The sequence below is a fragment of the Pogona vitticeps genome, chromosome 1 (assembly GCF_051106095.1).
Source record: "Pogona vitticeps strain Pit_001003342236 chromosome 1, PviZW2.1, whole genome shotgun sequence".
NCBI lineage: Eukaryota > Metazoa > Chordata > Lepidosauria > Squamata > Agamidae > Pogona > Pogona vitticeps.
Genome location: NC_135783.1, coordinates 170,090,077 through 170,112,428, shown reverse-complemented (window position 1 = coordinate 170,112,428; position 22,352 = coordinate 170,090,077). Strand labels below are relative to the sequence as shown.

Sequence of the window (22,352 nt, the reverse complement as noted above, 5' to 3'; positions counted from 1 at the left end):
ATCTATATTTCATACTGTGTTGTTCTACAAGGGTGTTCATGATGTCGAAGTCACAAAATTATGCTGACATTCATAACAACTTTCATCCATCTATTTCAGGCATCTATCTCTTCTGTCAGCTAGCAGTTCTCTGAACCATAAAAGTGGGGGAATCCCTTCACTTGCTACCTGAGCCTTTTACAGTAACTATTACAGTAACTAATTCAGTCTGGGATCTTCCACATAAAGGCAGGTACTCTAGGGATCAACTAATCATTTATTTCTGGCTTGTGTAATTCTTTCACATTTTCTTTTCCATTCTCTTTCTGTGGGTTGGCTCACAGTAACAATGATAATTTTGAACCTGCCTCACTTACATTTACATAAGTGGCCAGCATCCAATTTGTTAGTTATGGCGCTATAATTGCACTGGTGTAGACTGCAGTGACAAATCACTGCTAGCTAACAAGTTGCCACTTACATCCCTTGTCACACACTAGTCTCATGAGTTAGTGCATGTTAGACCCCACTACCATTTCCGCTAATTTTCCGGAGTGCTTTGCGCGGATATTGCCTCATATGTGGGGGGTTCTGGCTGTGACTGGAAGCAAATGGATGGCAACTCTGGCCCAGCTGTGCTCCCCCGATGCAGCTTAGAGGGACTGTTGGATCCCACCCATTCCAATCTGGCACCTGGGCTTACTGATTCAGTCCAAAGGTGTTTTTATGAATTTTGTGTTTGCACAGCATTGGCACATTAAAACAAAATAAAACAAACAAACAAACAAAAAAACCCACCATCAGCAAAAGGAAGATATTGTTGGAGGTATTTCAATCTCATATGCTGCCTTTAATAGATTTGGTTGGGAGGGGGTCTTTCTGGGCTGGGGTGAGTTGTCGATCAATTCAGCAATAAGCAATTCTTCCTTCTCTACCTCTTCTCTTCAAAGAGAGCCATGCCTCTCTGCTTCAGTGCTTTCAGTCAGCTGGCAGTTAATACAGTTAGAGAATGCAGTTATAGTGTTGTCTACAGGAGCCTGCTAGAAACAGCCTGTGAGTCTGTTGAGGCCTGTTGCTACAAAACAGTCATTTTTGTACAGTATGCTTTACAGTACTGTACAGCTATTTTTGATCTGTTCAACTGTGGGGGGGAAAACCCTTTTATTCTTGCTCTTACCAATGTTTCAGAGTGAGTTGTTGAGACTGCAACTGCCAGCTGATGAGACTGGTCTACTCTGGGGAAACATGAAGCTCATTCTGCCTGTAAGCTGCATAGCTGGGGGGTTTTTAGCCAACATTCAAAACTCTGCAACAGATATTGAGGAGAAAGCTAGTGGCTGCATATGCTTGAGGCCATTGTACCCTATGACAATAGGAATGCAGTGCCTGAGGGGGAAAAAACTTTGAATGGGCTCATGGTGAGTCCAGGAAGCGACATAGAAGTGTCTCGTGTGTCATCCCAACTGTAAATAAGCAACATGAGATGCAAGCTCTTGTGGGAATGGTAGCCACTGCTGCACATATTGATCATAGTTTGCCACCTGGCCATTCTGTGCATGCTTAATTACAAGCAAGCACTTTAGTTTGTTGCTAAATCAGTAACATTAATAACTGAAACAAACTTGGGGGGAGGGAAAATTTATAAAATAAATTCTCTTTGTCAAATTCAACTTTTTTAAAAAATCTAATTATTACTTCTTCCAAGGTGTAATGCCACATTAACTTGCATTTTTAAAAGAACACACTAAAAGTCATATTTCAATGCATATTGAGTTTTAGTACATATGCATCTTTTCTTGGAATACACGTTAGATGAATTTTCTATCAAGGTGGAGATATCTGTGTGTGTTTTGGTGCATGTTTTGAGCTGGATATTTATCACAACATTCTGGGCAGTCCGCAACACCTTAAGGTGATTTACATTCCAATCTGTGCCTTAGTCCAGGCGATACAGCTCAAGCCAGTTCATTAGCCAATTTGCAATGTTCCTCAAGTATTCCAAATGTGCTACTACTGCACTGTGATTCCTCCTGCAAAGAAACATCCAGAAATAATGCTTAGTTCTAGAGCTGTAGAAAGGAATACAAAATAAAATAAAAACTAAGAATGTTCCTCTGGGGCTTTGGGGTAGTGCTGCTTGCCCAGGGCTACACAGGGTGGCTCTTCTCCCTGGAGGCGCAACGGTGACCAGTGAGCAGACTTTCCGCTCTCGTCCTGGTGGCAGGTCAGCGTGCAGTTCATTAGTCCTTGGTGTGGCGCAGGTGCCACATTGGTGCTTCCTCCCCCAGCATCTCTTTGGGGGTCTGGGTGCTCCCATTCAGCTTAGGATAGACTTGATCCTTCTTCCCCTGTATGTACCTTTTCATTTGATTGCTAAGGCTGAACATAGAGCGTGTGCATTTTTGCTCAGAGCCCACCAGTATCAGAAATCGGAGAAGGTTACTTTTTGGAAAACTCCCAGAATGCCATAGACAGCATGGCCACTGGATATGCTGGCTGTAGGATTCAGAGAGCTGCAGTCTTAAAAATTACCTTTTCCTATCCCTGCAGGTTCAGCAGAGTCCGACTAGAATGTTCAGAGGGAGGCCTTTTCATAGACAACTAGAATTTAACATGGGGTCAGACTCTTTGGAGGTTCCTAGGCCAAAATACTTTCAGCCATGTGCAGCAAGAAACCAGATTACATCCTGCTTGCTTCTTTTCATTACAGGCAATCCTTTCCTGTGAAGGCCCCATACTGCAATAGGTGATGGAATCCAAAGTCTCTGAAGGCGGCCTGAATGTAACCCTCACCATTCGGTTATTGATGCACGGGAAGGTGAGCAAGCTGGTGTCCATTGGAACTGGTAAGGCAAGGTGGCTGATTCGAAGCACAGCAAAGTCAAAAGGAGGGGAAATCAGCTTGTTCTTGCTTTGTAACCTTCTTTCTCCATTGCAATTGCACAGCAGTGCAATTCCATTAACATTTAATATCAAAGTGAACTGAAGAATAGCTTGTTACATTTGGTCAGTAGGCCACATTTGATTCTCTGCTGGGGGAATCTGTGGCCTCTCCCATCCCTTCTTGCCACTCCTGTCTTTCAGTTAAACCACAGTTTGGGAAACATATGGGGTTTAGGAATAATCTTTTTTGCCAGGGCGATGTGTTCAGACTAGAGATGGGCACAAACTTTGGTTCAGTGGCTCGTGCTGGTTTATGCCAGTTCATAAGCATGGCATCACAGGTGCCCCATGTGTTCCATTCCCCTTCCCCCCCCCCGCCTATTACCCAGTCACCGGTCAGAGCATGCTCCTCTCCTTCTCCTGCTCATCTTTTCGAACACTCCTCACGCGGAGCAGAGTGTTGCCTGTCCTGCATTCTTGTCTGAATAGTTGATCAGCCAAGTGGGGGGGGGGAGACGGGGAGGGAAGGCCATGCTCCTGTCAGAGACTGGTCAAACAGCTGAAGAGGAGGAGAAGTACATGCACTGACTGGTGAATGAGGGATCCAGCCAGGGAGGCAGGGGGAAGGGAATGTGTGGCAGGTGGCAGGCATTCAAATGGGCACAAACCTCCAAACTGAGGTTTGTGCCCATCTCTAGTTCAGACTATTGGGAGGCTGATTTTTTTTAAAATGGAGGAGTCTGGGAATTTGGTTATTCCTTTTAGTTAGCAGAGTTAGGTAGGAAAAAAGAAAGAGAAAACAACACAGAAACATGGAGAGATCAGTCCAGTCTCATCAAACAACATCCTTCAGGTTTGCACACAAACTAGCACTATGTATCATTTAAAAAAATAGTTCTAGAAGCATTGAAAGTACGGAAAAGGAATTTTGCTTACAATTACTATTTGTAGTTACAGTCAGAAGAAGAAAAAAGGGAAAATAGCATTTCCAGCATGCAGCGGATCCTGCAAGCTTGCTGTTTGGAGGATGGTCAGAAGGAAAAGAGTCAATGGAACCAAACAAAACAATGGAACCAAAAATAAATAAGAAGTGAGGTTTGACTAAAATGCCAGAGGTGGGGAGAGAACTTTATAAATCAAGTTAGTGGGGGAAAAATGATGTTAGGATGAAAAGTTGCCCTCCCATTGATACCTAATTTTAGTGTATGCAAGATTGCTGTTATCCCAAGACATACTGCATAGTATCATGTCTGACACTACACCAGTTGAAAATCATTACATTGTAGAGCTGGAAAGTGTATGAACAGAGTCCAACCCCATGCTAGTACAGAAAGAGTCCAACCCCACGCTAGTACAGAAAATCCCCAGCTAAAGCATCTGGGACAGGTGACAATTCAACCTCTGCTCTAAATTCTCCAGTAAAGGAGCGTCCACCACCCTTCAAGGCAGTCAATTCCATTGTCATTGTTAGCCAGTACTTCCTAATGTTTAGTTGAAGTATCCTCATTGCCACATTACTTTCTAAATGCTCACAGACCAACCATTAAATGAACTGTTCTGGAACTTTTCCTGTTATTGGTACTAAGCTGACCAACAACAGCTGCCCATGTTCTCTCCACCCCCACCCCATCCCCACTCTTTCAAGTTTGGGATGATTATCAGTGCCCGAGAAGGCACCAATATATTGTGCTGAGCAGGATTCAGCATTTGTAAGCCAACTTTAAAAAAGGAGGGCTGCCCCCATACAAAAAATTGTAATTATGAATCTGGGCCTCTCATCAGCAACAAATTTGTCATGGATATAGCAGAAAGTCTGCTCTTGCTCTGGAGACATTTGGACAAAGGGTTTTCGAGTTACAATTTTTTTTAAAAAGTCACTGCTTTATGCTGTGCAAAGGCAAGTCACCTGGAGTTCCAGCTGATTTAAAATAGATCAAATACACTGATTAGACTAAATTTGGATACCTGGAAATAACAGTTCTGTGCCTACCACTTTTTTTTTTCATTTTGAAGGAATTTAGTCATTCATGGCTGTAACGGACAGTTTCAAAGTAGCTATTTTAAAGCAAGATAAAATATGAGTTTCTGGGCTTTCCTCTATAACTTGCCAACATTCTAAATGGACTGAACTTTTGACCCTGCCCCCGAGAACATCATTCAATGGCTGTGAAAGAACACATTTAACTTCTTCCTGGCCAAACATTTTAAACTCCTTCTTGTGAAAATATTTTAAAAGACACTTTAAAAACTTACAGAATAATATTTAGCTCACTCATTTAAACTGTGAAATTACTGGTTTTTTGGCTTTGTGGCTGAGAATGATCTCAAAACAAGTTTTACCTGGTTCACTCATGAGTAAATTTACCTAGTTTACTATAGAGTAAGAAGACAGCAGCCAAGGATGAGGGGAGAACATTAGGTGAAGATTAGAGAGACAGAAAGGAATTCAGCCCCACTTTCCCCCACCTTTCTCACTCAGAGTCACTGACTTCCAAAATGTCTTATCACTAAGAACTCTGCTCAGATCTTGCAAAACAACTACATCAGGTTAGGTTCTTCTCTCTTCCTGCTGCCAGTGTGTCTCTGTCTTTTTTCATTATCTTCCTTTCACATAGTATGTATGATTTTGACCTTGGTTTTGACTGACATTCTTTGCTAACTCCAACCTCTTTCTTTTTTAAAAAAAATTCAAAAAGCAAGTGGTACATCTTTTGGAAAACATCCACACAACAGGTCCATAGAGCTTTTGCTCCGATATAGTTTTTCTTCCTCAGCTTGCCTAACTCAAAGAAAGGGTTTGGAAATTGGAACATAGTTTTCTAGTTTGCATTTGGTGGAACGATCAAGGCAACATTAGTTTAATTGAGAGGTTAAAGGCTGTGTATCGTTCTCCACTATATGTGTTGTAGCTCCTCACACCTTCGCTTTACAATTTCATTAATTCCAGAACAGCCCTTCAAAATATTTTGTCACAGAGAGATTGAGCTGTTCTCGCTTCTGACTTCTCCTGGTAACCATAGTACAGATCATATGCTCATCTTCCGGAACCCTCTACCACTGTGTACGTAATTCTATATGAAGGAAATTTCTGATTAAAACTGTGTGTAGCGTGTGTGTATTCAAATTCCTGTTTTAAAAAGCCAGGAAATTCAATTCTTCAAAACATTTAAGGATTTCTGGCAGGGAAAGGTTGTTACTCTGCTGCTTAAAAGCCAGTCTTTCTGGAAGCAGATATTTTTTGTGCACATTAGGGGAAGATTTAATGAAAATGAAAGCTCCTTGGATATTTGTTTACCTGAAGCCTTCTGTGACCTTCTTCTCCAAGAGTTCTCAGCCTCTGAGATTATACCTACAAATTCCTTTGTATTTTTGGATGTACCACATCTGGCCTTGAATGTCTGAATCTATTTCAGGTTACTAGGTTTTCCTGTAACACCTTGTCCACAAAAAGTATGGTTGTTGTAGGTTTTTTGGGCTGCTAGGCCTTGGTTTTGACTCCAAAACACGGCCAAACAGCCTGAAAAACCTACGTATTTGTTTAATGTTCTTTTCACCACTGTTCACATGACAGAGGGCTGAAACTGGTTCAACAGAATCAAAAGGTCCCATTTGTCAGATCTTGCTTTTCAGGGACTGACTCAGAAGCTTCCAAGGCCCATGTTTCTGGCTATTCATGTACAAAAAAGAAAAAAGAAAGAAAAAAAGAAATGGCATTGGTGCTTCCTAGGAAGCTTAGGTCATCATGTAAGGTCTAAAATCACTGCTTATTAGGCTGTATAGAATTGTAGTCCCAAACTAGCGATCTGTAACACAAATTTTTGTTATGTTGCTGTATAGCAGAATGGGTGAATCTGTTGCCATACTGGAAGTTCATACTTACTGTACAGTGCACGGATATGAAGAATACTTGATAAATTTGTTGCCCTCATTGATTTAGGCTTCTAGACTCCATAAGACACCTCAACAAGGAATTGCAAAGTGATGAAAGATTCCACAGTTCCAACATAAAGTGAGACAAAGATCCTTCATTTTCATTAAATCTTTCCCTAATGTGCAGGGGGGAAAAATCTGCTTCCCGAAAGACTGGCTTTTAAGCAGCAGAGTAACAATCCGTCCCTGCCAGAAATCCTTAAATGTTTGTGAATACATCCTTTCTCTTCCATTTCAATCACTCTCCTATGGGGACAAGCTTGTGCCTTTCAGTCTGCCCTTTCCACATGAGGGAAAATTCCTTACCTGCTATGAATGCTTTTGCCACCACTGCAAAGTCAATGCTCCCACTCTGCTCCTCCACAGGACCTTCCCATGATAGGTGGCTGTCCAGCCCCTACCTCTATAACCTCAATGGTATTTCTGGCCACCTTGTACAGTATTTGGTGAAGGGACTGGTAACTTAGGTCACAGAGGGAAGAAATAAGTTTTGGAGGAATGACAGCAAGTTGTGAGAACAGCAGTTTGGACCCTTTCTTTCCTTTGGGAAATTATCTGTAAGCCACCTTGCACATTTGATAGGGACCCAGTTCGAGCCTGGGAAGGAGAGGCACACCCCCTCCAGCCACCACTATTCATCCTGGGTACCCTTGCGAAGAAATGAGTTCCTGGGGGAAACATTGCCAGCCATCTAATCAGGGCCGCTGCCAGTGCTTTGAGGAGAAACTCCCCGCCATGATTCTCAGGGGGTTTAAAAAACCCTCCAGGAGTCTTCTCCAGCAGTCTCCCACATGGAAATCTCCTGTCCACCCAATCCTTTTTTCTATTTGCATTATTGTGTTATCTTACAATGTGGATAGTTTTTAATAACTTGCTGTTTTGGGTTGCATGCCTTACATGAATGTACGGCTTGGCTGACAGCTGAAAGGGGTGATTTGACACATAGGAGCAGATCTATAGAAAAGAAGACAGGCATTTGGCCTTATCCCATACAAATGATTCCCCCATCCTCTGTTGCAGGGGAGGGGGGAAATGATAGGGGCAGGGCCAGCTTGGGTGGGCTGCCAGAGTTCCCCACAGTGAAACCAAGGGGTCTTCCTTTACCCTAATGGATTCATGCCCAGAGGGGTACATGTTGTTGACCAACAGCGCTGTGGTTACCCAGTGATTTGCTGGAATGGATGGAGAACAGATGACAGGTGGGTTGTCTGATCTAGGGATCTGCTCTTTGCACTGTGCCAATAATGTGCCAATAAAGGCCAACCCAAGTGGTGGCCTTTTTTACCCACCACTTACCACTAATCTTCTTCCACTATTTGCTTCTTAGAGATTGGTTTTTTTGTATTTGTATATGAATAGGAATATCTCCACACAGGTGGTGTTAACGAGGGTCCAGCCCCATGGGGCTGGACAGTCCACTCACTGATCTACTGCAGATGCGGACGGCGTGATTCTACGAATGGCGCCGCAGCACGCGATCCGCTTGCTATTCCTGGCAGGAGGCGGGAGGACAAGCCTCACTGCAAGGTCGAAGAGTGGCAAGCGAATCACGCTGTCTGCAATGGGGCTGGACCTTCATTAACGCCACCTGTGCATGGATATTCATAATTTATATGAATACCCCCATCTCTACTTCTTACCTTTATCAATAAACTGTTTGTTGGTATCAACCTGTGTATGTTCATTTGTGGGAGGGGGCCAGGAGGTGTCCCAGTTATCTCACCTGAGACTGCAACCAGCCACCTTATCAAACACAAATGGACATGACAACCAGTTGCAAGTATGGGATTTTGTGTTCTAGCCTGTCACTCTTGCATACAGAGATCAAGATAAGACCACCAGTTGCAATGATGAGAAAAAGGGGTGGATTGATCTGGGGAACTTGCTCTGTGACTCCCTGCACTTCTGCTGCCTAGCTAGAGAAGTTTAACCAAAATTCAAAACTCTACAACAGCCTTAGCCACCAGCACCATCCCCTGCAAATATTGACAACTGGTTGCATAACCAGCAGCTTGGATTTTTGGTGCCAACTCTTCCATGTGAAGTGTAAAATAAAAGTACCAAATACCCTTGAGTTTAGAGAAGCCACCAGCCAGCCGCCTGCCTCAGGATAATCCTTTGCCCTTGGTGTGTGTGGGCTAAAAGTCCTTGCTGGTTTCCAGGCCTTCAGGAGAAAGAGTCAAAACACCAGCAGAGCAAAGAGACTGCTAGTCTCTTCCTTACGATGGTGCCTACACTATGGAGAGCAAAGAAGGCTACAAAGTGCTGTCAGGGTGGACATAGCTGTGGAGTTAGGAGGCCTCACTTTCTGGGTGGATGAGTCTCCAACTAGGTGACCAAAGAAGCAAAAGATCTTCCTCTCAATGTGAGGAGGGCTGGCCCCTAGGCACATGCTTCTTTCCCCAGGAGGGAGGTTGAAATAGAAGAGAAAGAATGTATTCATGGAAATATTCAATATCAAATAGAAATGAGTTGCTCACTTGTGCCTTAGCAGAACAGCAAGCAATGGATGGGCAGAGAGCCTAGCACACAAAAAAGCTGCTGGGTATGTTGAACATCTTGGAGACACATTTAACAGATCCCAGACTAAGTGTCATTCTCCCCGGCGTCATCTCATCTATAATGAATCAAATGTATTTTCTCTATATCATCATATGACTGCCAGTTTAAAATCCAAGTGTACCATTAGCAAATTATGCTTTGCTAATGAATGTTAAATTTTCTTTTTGTTGTCATTTTTCTTTTTAAACAGGAAGTTGGAAGCATCATTGGAAAGGTAATTTCTTAAATTAATGCATTTTTAAAAAATTTATATTCCATGTGGGCACAGTTGCATGCACAGGAGAGCATCAGCATGGGGATCAATATGCCTTCTCTCTCTGTTCCTTCCCGGCTACCTCCCATGTACATATCAAGCACTGTGCACCCATACTGTGGTGCAGCGGCAGGCCATTCAGCCATCCCTATCCTCCTTAAGTGGCCAGTAGACCAGTGGTTTAGGCATCTGGCTGCAGAGCCAGAAGTTGGGAGTTGGATACCCCTCTGTGCCTTCTTGATAGGGGCTGGACTTGCACCATAGGATCCTTTCCAGCTCGGCAAATTCTAAGGTTTTTTTTCTACAACTAGGGAGACCTCCCTGTCTCTCTTTGGATATCCAAGTCAGAGTAGAAGAAGAAGAAGAAGAAGAAGAAGAAGAAGAAGAAGAAGAAGAAGAAGAAGAAGAAGATGATGATGATGATGATGATGATGATGATGATGATGATGATGATGATGATGATGTGTCATCATGTGTGGGATATACTGGAACTTTTGCTTGCTCCACTCACAGGAGACACAGTGAGGAATTGAACTCCCAACCTCTGGCTCCACAGACAGATACCAAAATCATTCAGCTATCTCATCAGCCTCAGGATAATTAATTGCATATATTTTATCTGTAAGATAATATATGTGTTATATTAGTTTACAGATAAATTCTAAATACAGTGGTGCCCCGCACAGCGAGGTTAATCCGTTCCGGATTAACCTTCGCTGTGGGAAACATCGCACTACGGAACACCAAAAGGCATTGGAATGCATTAAACAGCGTTTAATGCATTCCAATGCCATAGAATACTCACCGTAGTGCGATGTTTCCCAGGGGCCAGCAGCCATTTTCGCGCCCTCCCCTTGCACAACGAGGGTGCCAAAATGGCTGCCATCAGCTGTCCGGCGGGTCCAAAATGGCCGCCGGAACTGCCAAAAGGGGCCGGGGCGCAGCGTTTTCGCGCCCTTGGTAAGCAAGGGGAGCGCGCAAAAACGCTGCCGGGAGCCCCGAAATGGTTGCACCACTGTATATAAGGGTAATATAGTAAATTAATAAAAATGGCATATATACGTGACATCGTCTATATACTCTCTGTATACTTACAAAACGGTATAGAAATTTTCCTGCAAGAAAGTATGTCTCTAAATTTTGCAAATAACAACAGATATTTTCTGAGGGAGAGGTAATTATTATGCTCCTTTAATTTTTTTGCATTTTGGGTAGATAGTTTCAGCATCATTTTAGTCAAGGCCTACTCCTTGGCAGCAGCAAAACACCATGTATAGAAATGTGGGGATTGAACTTAAGCTCCTTTCTGAGGCTCTGGGGAGCCAGAATTCCAACCTTCAGTATCCAATCCATCTCCTTTCTGAACAGGTTCTTACTATTATTAGGAGAAAATCTCTCTACTATCTAGAGATGTAAATCCTGAAAGAAAGATTGCACTCTGTGGAATGGTTGACTAGAGGACTATCTGCTTCACCAGGGCAAAACCCTTTAAATCTTGGGAGTGAATTGCTATTTATTAGTAAGGCTCTATTTTGTTTCTAGACACTTGCCTGTTCTCACAAATTGGCACTGTTCTGGGAAAGCAACCGGGGCTTTGTTAATGAGTGTAATTTGCTGTGGCAACTACCATGAATTCCCTTACAAGGCATCAATCACCAATACAGTGGACCCTCGACTTACAGATGGCTCGACTTACAGACTTTTCGAGTTACAGACTTCTCTGGCCGCAAAATTTAGATTTGACTTGCAGCCAGAGAATTGACTTACAGACCAGAAAAAAACCAAAATGGAACAAAAATGGAATAAAAACTGCCAGTTATGGGATTAATTGGTTTTTAATGCATTGTAGGTCAATGGAGATTCGACCTACAGACTTTTCGACTTACAGCCACCGTTCCAATACAGATTAATTCCTTAAGTAGAAGGTCCACTGTACAAGAATGGTTGATATTAAGATGTTCTGCTATCTTTTTTTTAGCACAGAAGACATTTTACCTATTTATCAGAAATTGCCCTATAAGAAAATTATCGAATTAAAAGACTAAGAATAATATGAAGATGAAGATAATATAATTAATGATATTTCTGCTAAGGTTGATTCAGATGTGCTGATTTTGTTACAGCATTGTTTCTTGTTCTTTTTCTTTTTCTTTCTTTTTTTTTTTTTTTTTTTTGCATCTTCAGAAAGGGGAAACAGTGAAAAAGATGCGTGAAGAGGTGAGTCATTCAGGAAGCATTATTGGCGGGTGGGGGTGTTAATGGTTCCAAAAGGGCAGGTTTCTTGGTAAGATTAAAAACCAAGAAGGAGATGGGGGATGGAAAGTGTGAGTGCTGGAATTGTATTTCCTTTCATTAGCTATGATATTTATGCATTCCCATCCCATTATCTCATTCAGAATTAGATGACAGTTGAAGGAGGATTTCTTTTGCTTGTATACACCCAGTACTGAAGTCTAAAGATATTCAATGATTTGTAGTGTATACATGGTTGCACACACAAACTCTCTGGAAGCAGTTCGGACATGGATAGATTCTGACCAGAATAGCTTATCCATATACTACAGAAGAGGATGGGGCCAATCAACAAATATTGAATATCCTCATAGTTTTGTTATCAGCACTGGCCTAAATAGTTGCAGATTTGGCACACAGCACCAGTGGCATAATGTGGATGGCCAGCACCCAGGGGAAGGCAAATATTGCACCCCTATTCACAATGCTCCCTAGCAGTGAACTCGTACTGCTTCCCAACTCCCTGCAAATGCCACCTTTGTTGCACAAGGTCACCCTGGCCCTTGCAGGAGCCCTGCTTCTGGGGCACCAACTGTGAATGCGAAGGGTGGCCCGTTCCTGCAGCCCAAACCAAGGCAGGTGGCCAAGACAGGCCAGGTAGGGGCCTGTGGAAAAGTCCTGAGGTCAAAGGTGTGCCTCACAATGCTTCCTAAATGAGGTGTTCACCCACCTCGGGTGGTGCCCTCTCGTTCGGTAGGAGGGGAAGACTCCTCCAGAAGTGTCCAGGCAGCCTCACCCAGGCTATAAAAGGCAGGTGGGCGGCATGGGGTAGGAAAGTTCCTTTTCATATTTTCCACCTAGGGCATGTGGCCTCTGCCCATGCTACGCCACTGCACAGTACCTTCTGAGTCTACAGAGAATATTTTTCAGTTGGGAAAATATATCAACACCTGAACAATTCTATTTATTATAGAGGTGGTCATACTACATTAGTCCTGTACATGTCAGGTCAGAAAGTTCTGATGCTTGACATCTCCCTATGAATCCTATTTTTTAAAAAAAATTAAGCAAGTATGCTACTTATATACCATCCCATAGTGCTTAAAGCACTCTCTGGGCAGTTTACAGTTTAATTATGCAACCTATACTTCCCCCCCCTCCCCTGAGCAACTCAATTTCCTGACCTCAGAAGGAGGGAAGGCTGAGTGAACCTCCCGTTGGCTACCTGGGATTGAACCCACACTGTGTGCAGAATTTTGGCTGCAGTACTGCAATTTAACCACTGTGGCATGAAGCTCCCTATAAACTTTTATAGACATATAAGGAAAAATCAAAAGCCTGTGTTCAGCACATGTATCTCAGAAAGGGTAATCAGAAAGTTTGAATCAGAGGAAAATTTGCACCCTGTACAATTTACTCTCTTCTTTTGGATGTTCTTCAAGTTTTTTGCTGCATGCAAGACAGATAAACAGAATGTCCAGCAAAACCTCTACTTTTCCTTCTTTCTATTGAACAAGCATATGCAAGCAGATATGTGTGTATAATACTTTTCTCTATCTACTGAACAGCCAAAACCTCTACCTACAATAGAACATTTTAGCAATATAACTCTGAGAGCTTAATAAGGTGAATGGAAAAGAGTTCTCTCCCATCTAACATTGCTCTCCTATCATCCTTTGCTCTTTGCCTTGACTGCCTTTTCTGGCCATCATTTATAGTGTTATCTCCTCCACCCTAAAACTGTCAACATTCTTTTTTGCCAGACCTGTAACTATAAAGTTTACTCACCAGGGAAAATTTATAATAGAAAATTCTTATTTCTGATCTTATGGTTCCTGTAAATCAGAATCTGGCAAGCTGCCACCATGACAAAAAAAGTTGTTACTTTGAGTAACAATTGCAGAGCCTATGGATTTCAATGGGTTGAAACTACGAAGGTCTAGTAAAATAAAGGAGAGCAAACTACAGAATCTGAAACACAACCTTCTAATTGGATCAACACATTACTACATTCTACATATTTTAATACACTCTCACTTTTCTCCTTAGTTTAGTTTGTAAATATGCTCATCTCTTTTACAGTAACTTTTAGGAAACTGCTACTCAAACCTCATTTTTAAAATACAGTGTTTGTTTTCAGGACTGTACTTTCTATACCCTCCTTAATTGTTTTAGCACTTTATACATATAAAATTTCACATCTTGACACACAAGTATGTATTGTGACATTCCTCTCTTTTACAGAAACAGGACTTAAAAGGAGCCGGTCCTGGGGCAGCAGATATGATTTTGTTGCATCCAGCTTGATGGATCAGAGACTGTGCCATCTGCATAAAATTACTCTAGTCAGGCCATTGGTGGTGTTTAGTTTTGTTGTTAAGAATAGACATTTACTTAATCTAAAATCAGGTGCCAGTGGATTCATGATTAAAAATAAGTAGCACAACAGCTTAGCATTGTGATATTGAATCAGAATCCCCTATAAGTGTATGATGGAAATTCAGCACACACAGTTTCTATACATGTGAAAAGATGTGGGCTGGTTTCTTTGTTGCAGAGTGGAGCAAGAATTAATATCTCAGAAGGAAACTGTCCAGAGAGAATTGTGACCATTACTGGCCCCACTGATGCCATCTTCAAAGCATTCGCCATGATTGCTTATAAATTTGAGGAGGTAAGAAAATTGTTAGTATTTTTACAGGATATTAATGGATTAGTAGTTCACTGAAGAAGGGCACCTATATCTCCATAAAATTGTAGACACTGTGAAATCGTGTAGCAAACTGCAAGGAAGAAATATTGCTTTTAACCATGGTAGTAAGCACAGAGACTGAAACAGGGAAAACTGATGTGTACAAATTAGCAATGGGGATATTTGTATCCCTGTGCAGCTGGACTTCAGAAGGGTCCAGCCCTGGGGGTGCCAATCCCACTCATCCTTCCAATTGTGGCCAGAGTGCTGCTCTCTTCCCACTCAGCTGGCCACTCCAGGCAGGGGGCGGGAGGACAAGACTCCCTGCATGACTGCCGAGTGGCCAGCTGAGTGGGAACGGAGCGGTGCTCCAGATGCAATTGGAAGGATGAGTGAGACAGGCGCCACAGCAAGACCTTTGAGTGGATGGTCCAACCCGGTGGGCCAGACCCTCATTAAGTCCAGCTGTGTGGGGATGTTCGTATTCCTATGCAAATACAAATACCCCCATCTCTACTACAAATATAGGATGGGAGACAGCTGGCTTGGCAGCAGTACTTGTGTAAAGGATCAAAGTGTCTTAGTGGATCATAAGCTAAAGATGAGTCAACAGGGCACATGACTTGCAGTAGCAAGTAAAGCATAAAAATCAGCTCCATTCAAAGTCTGCTTATTTTTAATTTATAAACATGAGTAAGCAAGTATATAAAAAGTATGTGTGAGTAAACACTTAAAAAAAGAAGATAAAGAAGCTGGAATGAAAAAGTAGACCAAATGATCTTTTTTCAGAAGCAAAAGACCAAACTGACTTTAGTTTTTAAAATCTAGGAATGTAGCTAACAAAAAATATACATAAGATAATTTATAGAAATTATAAGAATACATTTATTTCCATAAAGGAGAAAATTAAGAAATATATGTATGTTTGATAGACCTCTGATACTAAAAGCTCATAGTGATGAAAATTTTTATTTTTGTTTCAAAATATACCTTTACTGTTGCAAATATATCTTTATTTTTTTAAAAAAGCAAAGCATGCTGCTTATATACTGCCCGATAGTGCTTCAAGCACTCTCTGGGCGGTTTACAAGTTAATTATGCAGGCTACACATTGCCCCCCCCCACCCAGCGAGCTGGGTACTCATTTTACCAACCTCGGAAGGATAGAAGGCTGAGTCAACCTTGAGCCGGCTACCTGGGATTGAACCTCAGGTCAAGAGCACAGTTTTGGCTGCAGTACAGCGGTTTAACCACTGCGCCACGAAGCTTCTTATGGCAAAATTCTCTTTTTGCTACACAGCAGAAGTACAGAGATCCACAGAGTAGAATAGCTATACATTCCCAGAGTCCACCTTCTCTCATTAACTGGCCCTTAAAGTCTCAGTAACACACTCTGAGATATTTGCAGGGGAAAATAAAAATGTTTCTTTACTTACAGTTGATTGGAAGCCGCCTAGAGTGGTCATATAGACCAGATGGGCGGGATACAAATCAAATAAATAAATAAAATAAAGAAATAAATTAAAATTATAAACTCGTGTATGCTGCTTTCTTTACTGTATACATGCTAGCAACCTATTGAACAGATCAACAGAAATAAACAACTGCTATCAACTGCTGAAAGAAAGGAATAGGACACTCAACAGAGAGGTGGGGCTCTCTTTGAATTTCAAAAACTGAAAGGAACAATTGCTTAGTGCTAGATAGTCACTCAAACTACAGACAACATGTGAGGATCTAAATAAAACTCCAACATTTACAACCAGATGAAAAAGATTGTTGAAAAATTTGGAAAAGTTTATAGTTGAACTCTAAGATTTACAAATACCTGTAGATTAATCTGTCCTGTATGTGACTATATGGAGAATTGGATTCTGGTCTTGAATTATAACCCATTTTATTGTTTTTCCCCTCACAAATAAGCAATAATATATAATATATAAAAAGCTAAATATGAACCAAAAATGTGACATGATAGCAAAAAAAAACCTAATGGTATACTAAGCTGCAGCAGTATACATTGTGTCAAAATCTAAGGAATTTATAGTAACATTGTACTCTTCTTTGGTGAAACATCACCTGAAATACTGTGTCCAGTTCTGGGCACCATAATTTCAGAAGAATATTGACAAACTGCCATGTGTTGAGGCAAGGGCAACCATGATGATAGATGGACTGGAAAGCAAGTGATATGAAGAGTAGTTCAGGGAACTGGGCATCTTTAACCTAAAAAGGAAAAGATGGGGAAGTCACATGATAGGTGTCTTTGATACTTGAAGGGATGTCATCTTGAACTTAGAGAAAACCTTTTGTACCCAGCTCCTGAGGCAAGGACTCAAAGTAATAGATCCAAATTACAAGAGAGGAAATTTCAAGTAAGCATTAGAAAGACCTGACAGTATGAGTTCTTGGACAATGAGACTGCCTGAGATATAGTGGATACTCCTTCGTGAGAGGCTTTTAAGTGGGGGCTAGATGATCATCTGTCAGGTTTGCTTAATGGTGAATTTCCTGCAGAGATCTGGGCTCAATGACCTTGAGACCTCCCAGTTCTACAATTCTATTGTTTTGTGAACTTAAAATCTATACAGCTAGGGCCAAATATTTTTGGAGAGGGTTATAGGGGTCAAGAGAACAAGGGGACGACAGAGGATGAGATGGTTGGACAGTGTCATCGAAGTGACCAACATGAATTTGACCAAACTCCGGGAGGGAGTGGAAGATAGAAGGGCCTCGTGTGCTCTGGTCCTTGGGGTCACGAAGAGTCGGACATGACTAAACGACTAAGCAACAACAAGAAATAGGGGACAAGACCTCTGTTTAACTGAGTGTACATGACCACGAAGGAATAGCACTTAGATTCTACCAAAGAGCAACAGGCATGTGTCAGAAGGACCTGAATTTTAGGAAATGGTATACATTTTAGTCAAGAATAAATTGGAACAGGTTTTTGAAAGGATTGTTTGGAACAAAGCAGAAAACTGGTATAGCGATATATGAGGCATATAAGACACATACTGGAAATAAAGGAAGAAGCCTCTCAAATACCACAATATGTATACTCAAGAGAGAACTGAAAAAGAGCACAGAACTGACTTGGAGAGAATTCATATATTATTTCATGTATTCCTCAAATAACTATTATTGAGATTGCGTTTAAAAAAATTCACTATGATTAGATACAAGACCTCTCCTTCACAAAACTGCATCTTCCAACTCTCCTTAGTCCTATCCCCTACCCTTGCATTTTCTTTATGGGGAGCTTGGGGAGAAATGCTGCAGTTTTTGCAGGCATGCCTTTGTGGCTCAACTTTTGCTTTTAAAACTCTAGATCACACACTGAATTCAGGACAATTCAGATTTTTATACGGGTGATTTGAGGGGGAATCCTGGTTCCCTCTGAATAAGAACAATTTAGTTCAGATTTTTTTTCCTAATCCAATGCATGTAGCTCTTTAATTATATGGCCAGGATCTTACCATTGTTTGTATAAAGTTTTAATAACTTGCCACAGCTAATTATAGCTTATTGATGAGATATCAAGGCAAATCTCTGTTGCACAGTCAGGCCCATGAACAAACATGTGACTGAAACAGGCCCTGGCCTGGTCAAGTAACACATGCAAGTTACAAAAATCTTCCACAGACACTAGTAGAATTCTGCTGTACAATGCGTAAGTGGTTAATAATAATAATTGTGTGCCATCAAGTCAGTTCTTTCAAGACTTTCTAGGTAGAGGGCCCTCAGAATTGGTTTGCCCTTCCTTTCTTCCCAAGGCCAGAGAGGCAGAATCTTCTGGGGTGCACAGGTGGGGGAAATTGAACTGCCAACCTCTGGCTCCACAGCCAGATTACCTTAACTCACTGACCTATCCAGCCCGCTGTAAGTGGTTAATATGCTGTATTATTGTATTATTACTGTAAATCTTCCTACATCTGCCCAAAATAGAATTCCTTCCTTCTTTCCTTCAGGATATCATCAACTCTATGAGCAACAGCACAGCTACTAGTAAGCCACCCGTAACACTAAGGCTGGTTGTGCCAGCTAGCCAGTGTGGGTCACTGATCGGCAAAGGAGGCTCCAAGATTAAGGAAATCAGGGAGGTAAGGCTGTGTTTCTATTTATAGATTTATGAATATTTATAAACTGCTTTAAAATCCTACATAAGATTCCAAATAGTTACAACAATATAGGAAAATCCATAGGAAACAATAGGGGGTCCACCCCACAAGCAGCAATTGGGCATTTACATTATCCATAAAATAGATGATAAAACAGAACTAAACTAAGAAGGACTGCAGAAAGAAGAATAGTTGGTCCATTTCTGACATCAGTGGGAAGACAATTTTACATAGTGGGCAGCATTATGTTAAATGCCCTGATTCAAATTAGGGTGGCAATGGACGTCAGGGATGTGTCATAACACCCTCACTCTAGATAGCCAAAAGAGCCTAAAGGGGTCTTTGAGGTCATCACGTCCTGATTCTTCAGAGCTTGAACTGCCAACAAACGAACATAACCTTAGCATGATAGTAAATCACCAGCAGATGCAGTCCTTTTAACAGAAATATTATGTGCCAATAAGGTCACCCACTCAGAGGCATTCCACTCCATGTGTAGTTTCTGGGCCATCTAAAAGGATTACCTACCCACCCCATTGGCCCCCATAGTCTGGACCACTATGGCCAGCTTTATGAAGAATGGCTGCTGCTGGCCTTTTACCACCTGCAATAAGCCTTCTGGTCTTGAACCAAGAATTGCTGAGGAAAATTTATATACAAATTGGTTTAAATGCAAATATTCTGCTTTAAGCAATCTTGCTTACCAAGTCATTTTAATCAAATGCCATTATATGGAAATTAATTCCATTTTGGTAGCTAAGAAGGTAATCTAGAACATAAATTCTAAAATAAAATTAATTAATTACAGTTGTAATAAATGCTTGTATGTATGTTCTGTACCATCAAGTTGGAACTGACTTTTAATGCCCTTAATAGGGCTTTCAAAATAAGTAAGATATTTAAGGAGTGGTTTTATCTGTTCCATTCTCCCAGTGAGTTTTCCATGGCCAATGTTCTCCATGCATAAATACTTAACACCCAAATAATCCATCAAATGGTTTAAATATTTCAGGTAATAAATAATAGTAAGTGTTGAAGGAGAAGGGGTTCTTCCTGTGCCAGATACTTAGTAACTGGAGTATAAATAGTGACTGACTAGAGGATTGGTTTGTGCTTCTCTTTGCAGACAGTGTTTGTCCTCCAATGTTTACTTGCCTAAGAGAACTAATGAGCCATTCTCCTATTTTAACTTGTTTTTTAATCTCTCTGTTTCTTCCTTCTTCTTCTTTTTTTCTTTTGCCAGTCAACAGGTGCTCAGGTTCAAGTGGCGGGGGACATGCTGCCAAACTCCACAGAGAGGGCAGTGACCATCTCAGGGACCCCCGATGCAATTATCCAATGTGTCAAACAGATCTGTGTGGTGATGCTGGAGGTACAGTCTGTAACAATGGGGGTAAAGTACACAGGACACAAAAATAACTCAATTCTGATAATCTATGTTTCTTGTTGTTGAGAACTGGGTCACTGAGTGGTATTTTTTAAATTCTAAACTTCTTAGAGTGTTCTGATAATAATGATTTTTAAGACAGGTATTTTTGGATGACACAAGTAGTAAAGTAATTCTTAGAAGACTTGAACTATTATAGCAACCCATAATAGATAGGACTATCAGTGATAAATATACAGATAAAGATGTAGTCATATTGAAGTGACTATAAAATTTGTTGTTGCTGTTTAGTTGTGTCTGACTCTTCGTGACCCCATTGACCAGAGCACGCCAGGTCTATAAAGTACATGTGACTATATAAAATACATGATGGAACAAATTAAACAATTACATTCTTCAGAAAACAAGAATAACAGAGAAGCAGGGGGGAGACCCTCCCCCTCAAAAAGACAAAAAGAGAAGCAGGAGGCACTATTGTAGTGATTCCCAACCTTGGGTCCACAGATGTTCTTGGACTACAATTCCCAAAAGTCCTAGCCAGCATGACTTCTGGGAGTGTTAATATCTGGAGACCCAGGCTTGGGAATAATTGCACTATTGGACAAATAGATAGATAAGGTCATTACTTCTGTTCCTTTGATTGATTATATCTCCATATTTCATATGTTATTCAGCACTGAAGCATATTTCTGATGTTATGTTTGTCCAAAATTTCCTTTTGTTTGTCTTAATGTGTTTCTGAAGAAGAAAAAATTAATTTCAAATTACATTTTTATCAATCTCCTCCCTCACATTGATAATTCTGGATTATGCAGAAATTGCAGTTATACTGACAGCGTGGTTACACTGAAGATTTTGATTGATTTGGGCTCCAATGTTTTTGAAAACGATTCAGTCATGTGGGTTTTGTTTCACTTTGGGAAATTTTTATTCCAATTTTAAGCAATGTAAAATAAATCAATTGCACAGTCGTGTTAAAATAAAAACCCTCTGCAGAACTATTCAAAATAATTTAATCAGTGGCTAAAAAATGTGGAGTTGGCTATGCATCATGTAGTCATGATTTTTCAAGTCAGTTTTAAGCATGCTACTCCCAATTCAAACTCAGTTTTATTGCTGGGATTTACAAAAGAGTGTTGAAGAATTAATCTAGATGTTGAAATAAAAAACTTCAGAATTGAGTGGGTGAAGGATGACGCCCTTAGTAAATTGACGGGGTGCTTACATTATACAGTATCTCCTTGATGCATGTTGCGTCAGGTATCGAATATAAGCAAATGCTTGCTCACTTTTTTTATATTACTGATTCACAATAAATTCAGCATTTAATAAACCATGCAGCTGGGAAACAGTTGAGACCGATCTTCACCACTTTCATTTTTTCCCTTTTAGTTAAGCAATCGTTCAGGTGAGATCAGAGCACATCTTGCATTTTGTGCTACTTCCTCTGGCCCCAGACTCTTCCCACAGCCTCATTCACTACAGAATTCAATACATATACCTGTCACTATAATGAACAGTAATAGATGATTTAATTGTTGCTATATTCGGTGTTGCTGTCCTGTTTTCCAACAGTAATGCTAATGTTAGAGAACGGATCAATTCCATACGCTTCCATCCATAAACTCAAGTCCTGCATGTTCAGTGTATGAATGAACATACTTTATCCTATCAGATCACAAGTTTATGTAGCGCATGCTCAGGTCAGGCATTAACTGGAATTCATTCACAAACCTCTTGCTCCTAGCTTTCTTAATTTTGGAACCCAAATTTTGCTGAGGGGAAAAATGTTTTTTGTTGTTTCTACTATTAAACAATTGGCAGCCAAAATCCCTTGCTGCAAGTTTACCTGGAGATCTACTAATTCGAGAGTAGTTTAGGTTGATGTACACACAACACCATTAATAAATGATAATAGATAAATGAAGAAGAAGCCTCCTTTCTTGATCTGAAAGCTTTCAGTGCAAGAAGTGGAGGGTGCAAAATGACAGGCTGGGCATGAGCCCTTTGCAGCCTTAGAGATTAGCATCCATGCTTGGAATTGTGGCTGAACTACCAGGGAGCTCACCTCACTCCTGTAATATGCTCTCCACTGGGATATCCCGTTAGGACTCTGCCTCTCATTTCACTCCTATTGAAGCTTCTAAACAATTTTAAGGAGTGTCTTGCAGTGGCGTCCAAATGTTGAGATGAGGAAGAAGGCATGAATGGGATGCCAGGTCTCCATCTTATAGACAGAATGTTACTTTCTCGGGCAGACTCACCCTGCCAAGAATATATTGGACTGTGAATGAGCTATTAAGCCAAGTGATA

General features: G+C 41.1%; 1 protein-coding gene across 17 annotated transcripts in view; it reads left to right on the top strand.

Annotated features, from left to right (window-relative positions):
* PCBP3 (poly(rC) binding protein 3) overlaps positions 1-22,352 on the top strand; it is a 111,501-nt gene that overhangs the window by 44,713 nt on the left and 44,436 nt on the right. For 10 of the 17 annotated variants that reach the window (XM_072977067.2, XM_072977062.2, XM_072977043.2 and 7 more), the window contains exons 2-7: positions 2,690-2,797; positions 9,545-9,568; positions 11,792-11,824; positions 14,397-14,513; positions 18,503-18,634; positions 19,896-20,045. In XM_072977067.2, coding sequence (XP_072833168.1) covers positions 2,729-2,797; positions 9,545-9,568; positions 11,792-11,824; positions 14,397-14,513; positions 18,503-18,634; positions 19,896-20,045 — 525 coding nt within the window. In that variant the 5' untranslated portion in view covers positions 2,690-2,728. The remainder of the gene's footprint in view (positions 1-2,689; positions 2,798-9,544; positions 9,569-11,791; positions 11,825-14,396; positions 14,514-18,502; positions 18,635-19,895; positions 20,046-22,352) is intronic. The other 7 variants (XM_072977090.2, XM_072977081.2, XM_072977123.2 and 4 more) reach the window with 2 other exon arrangements.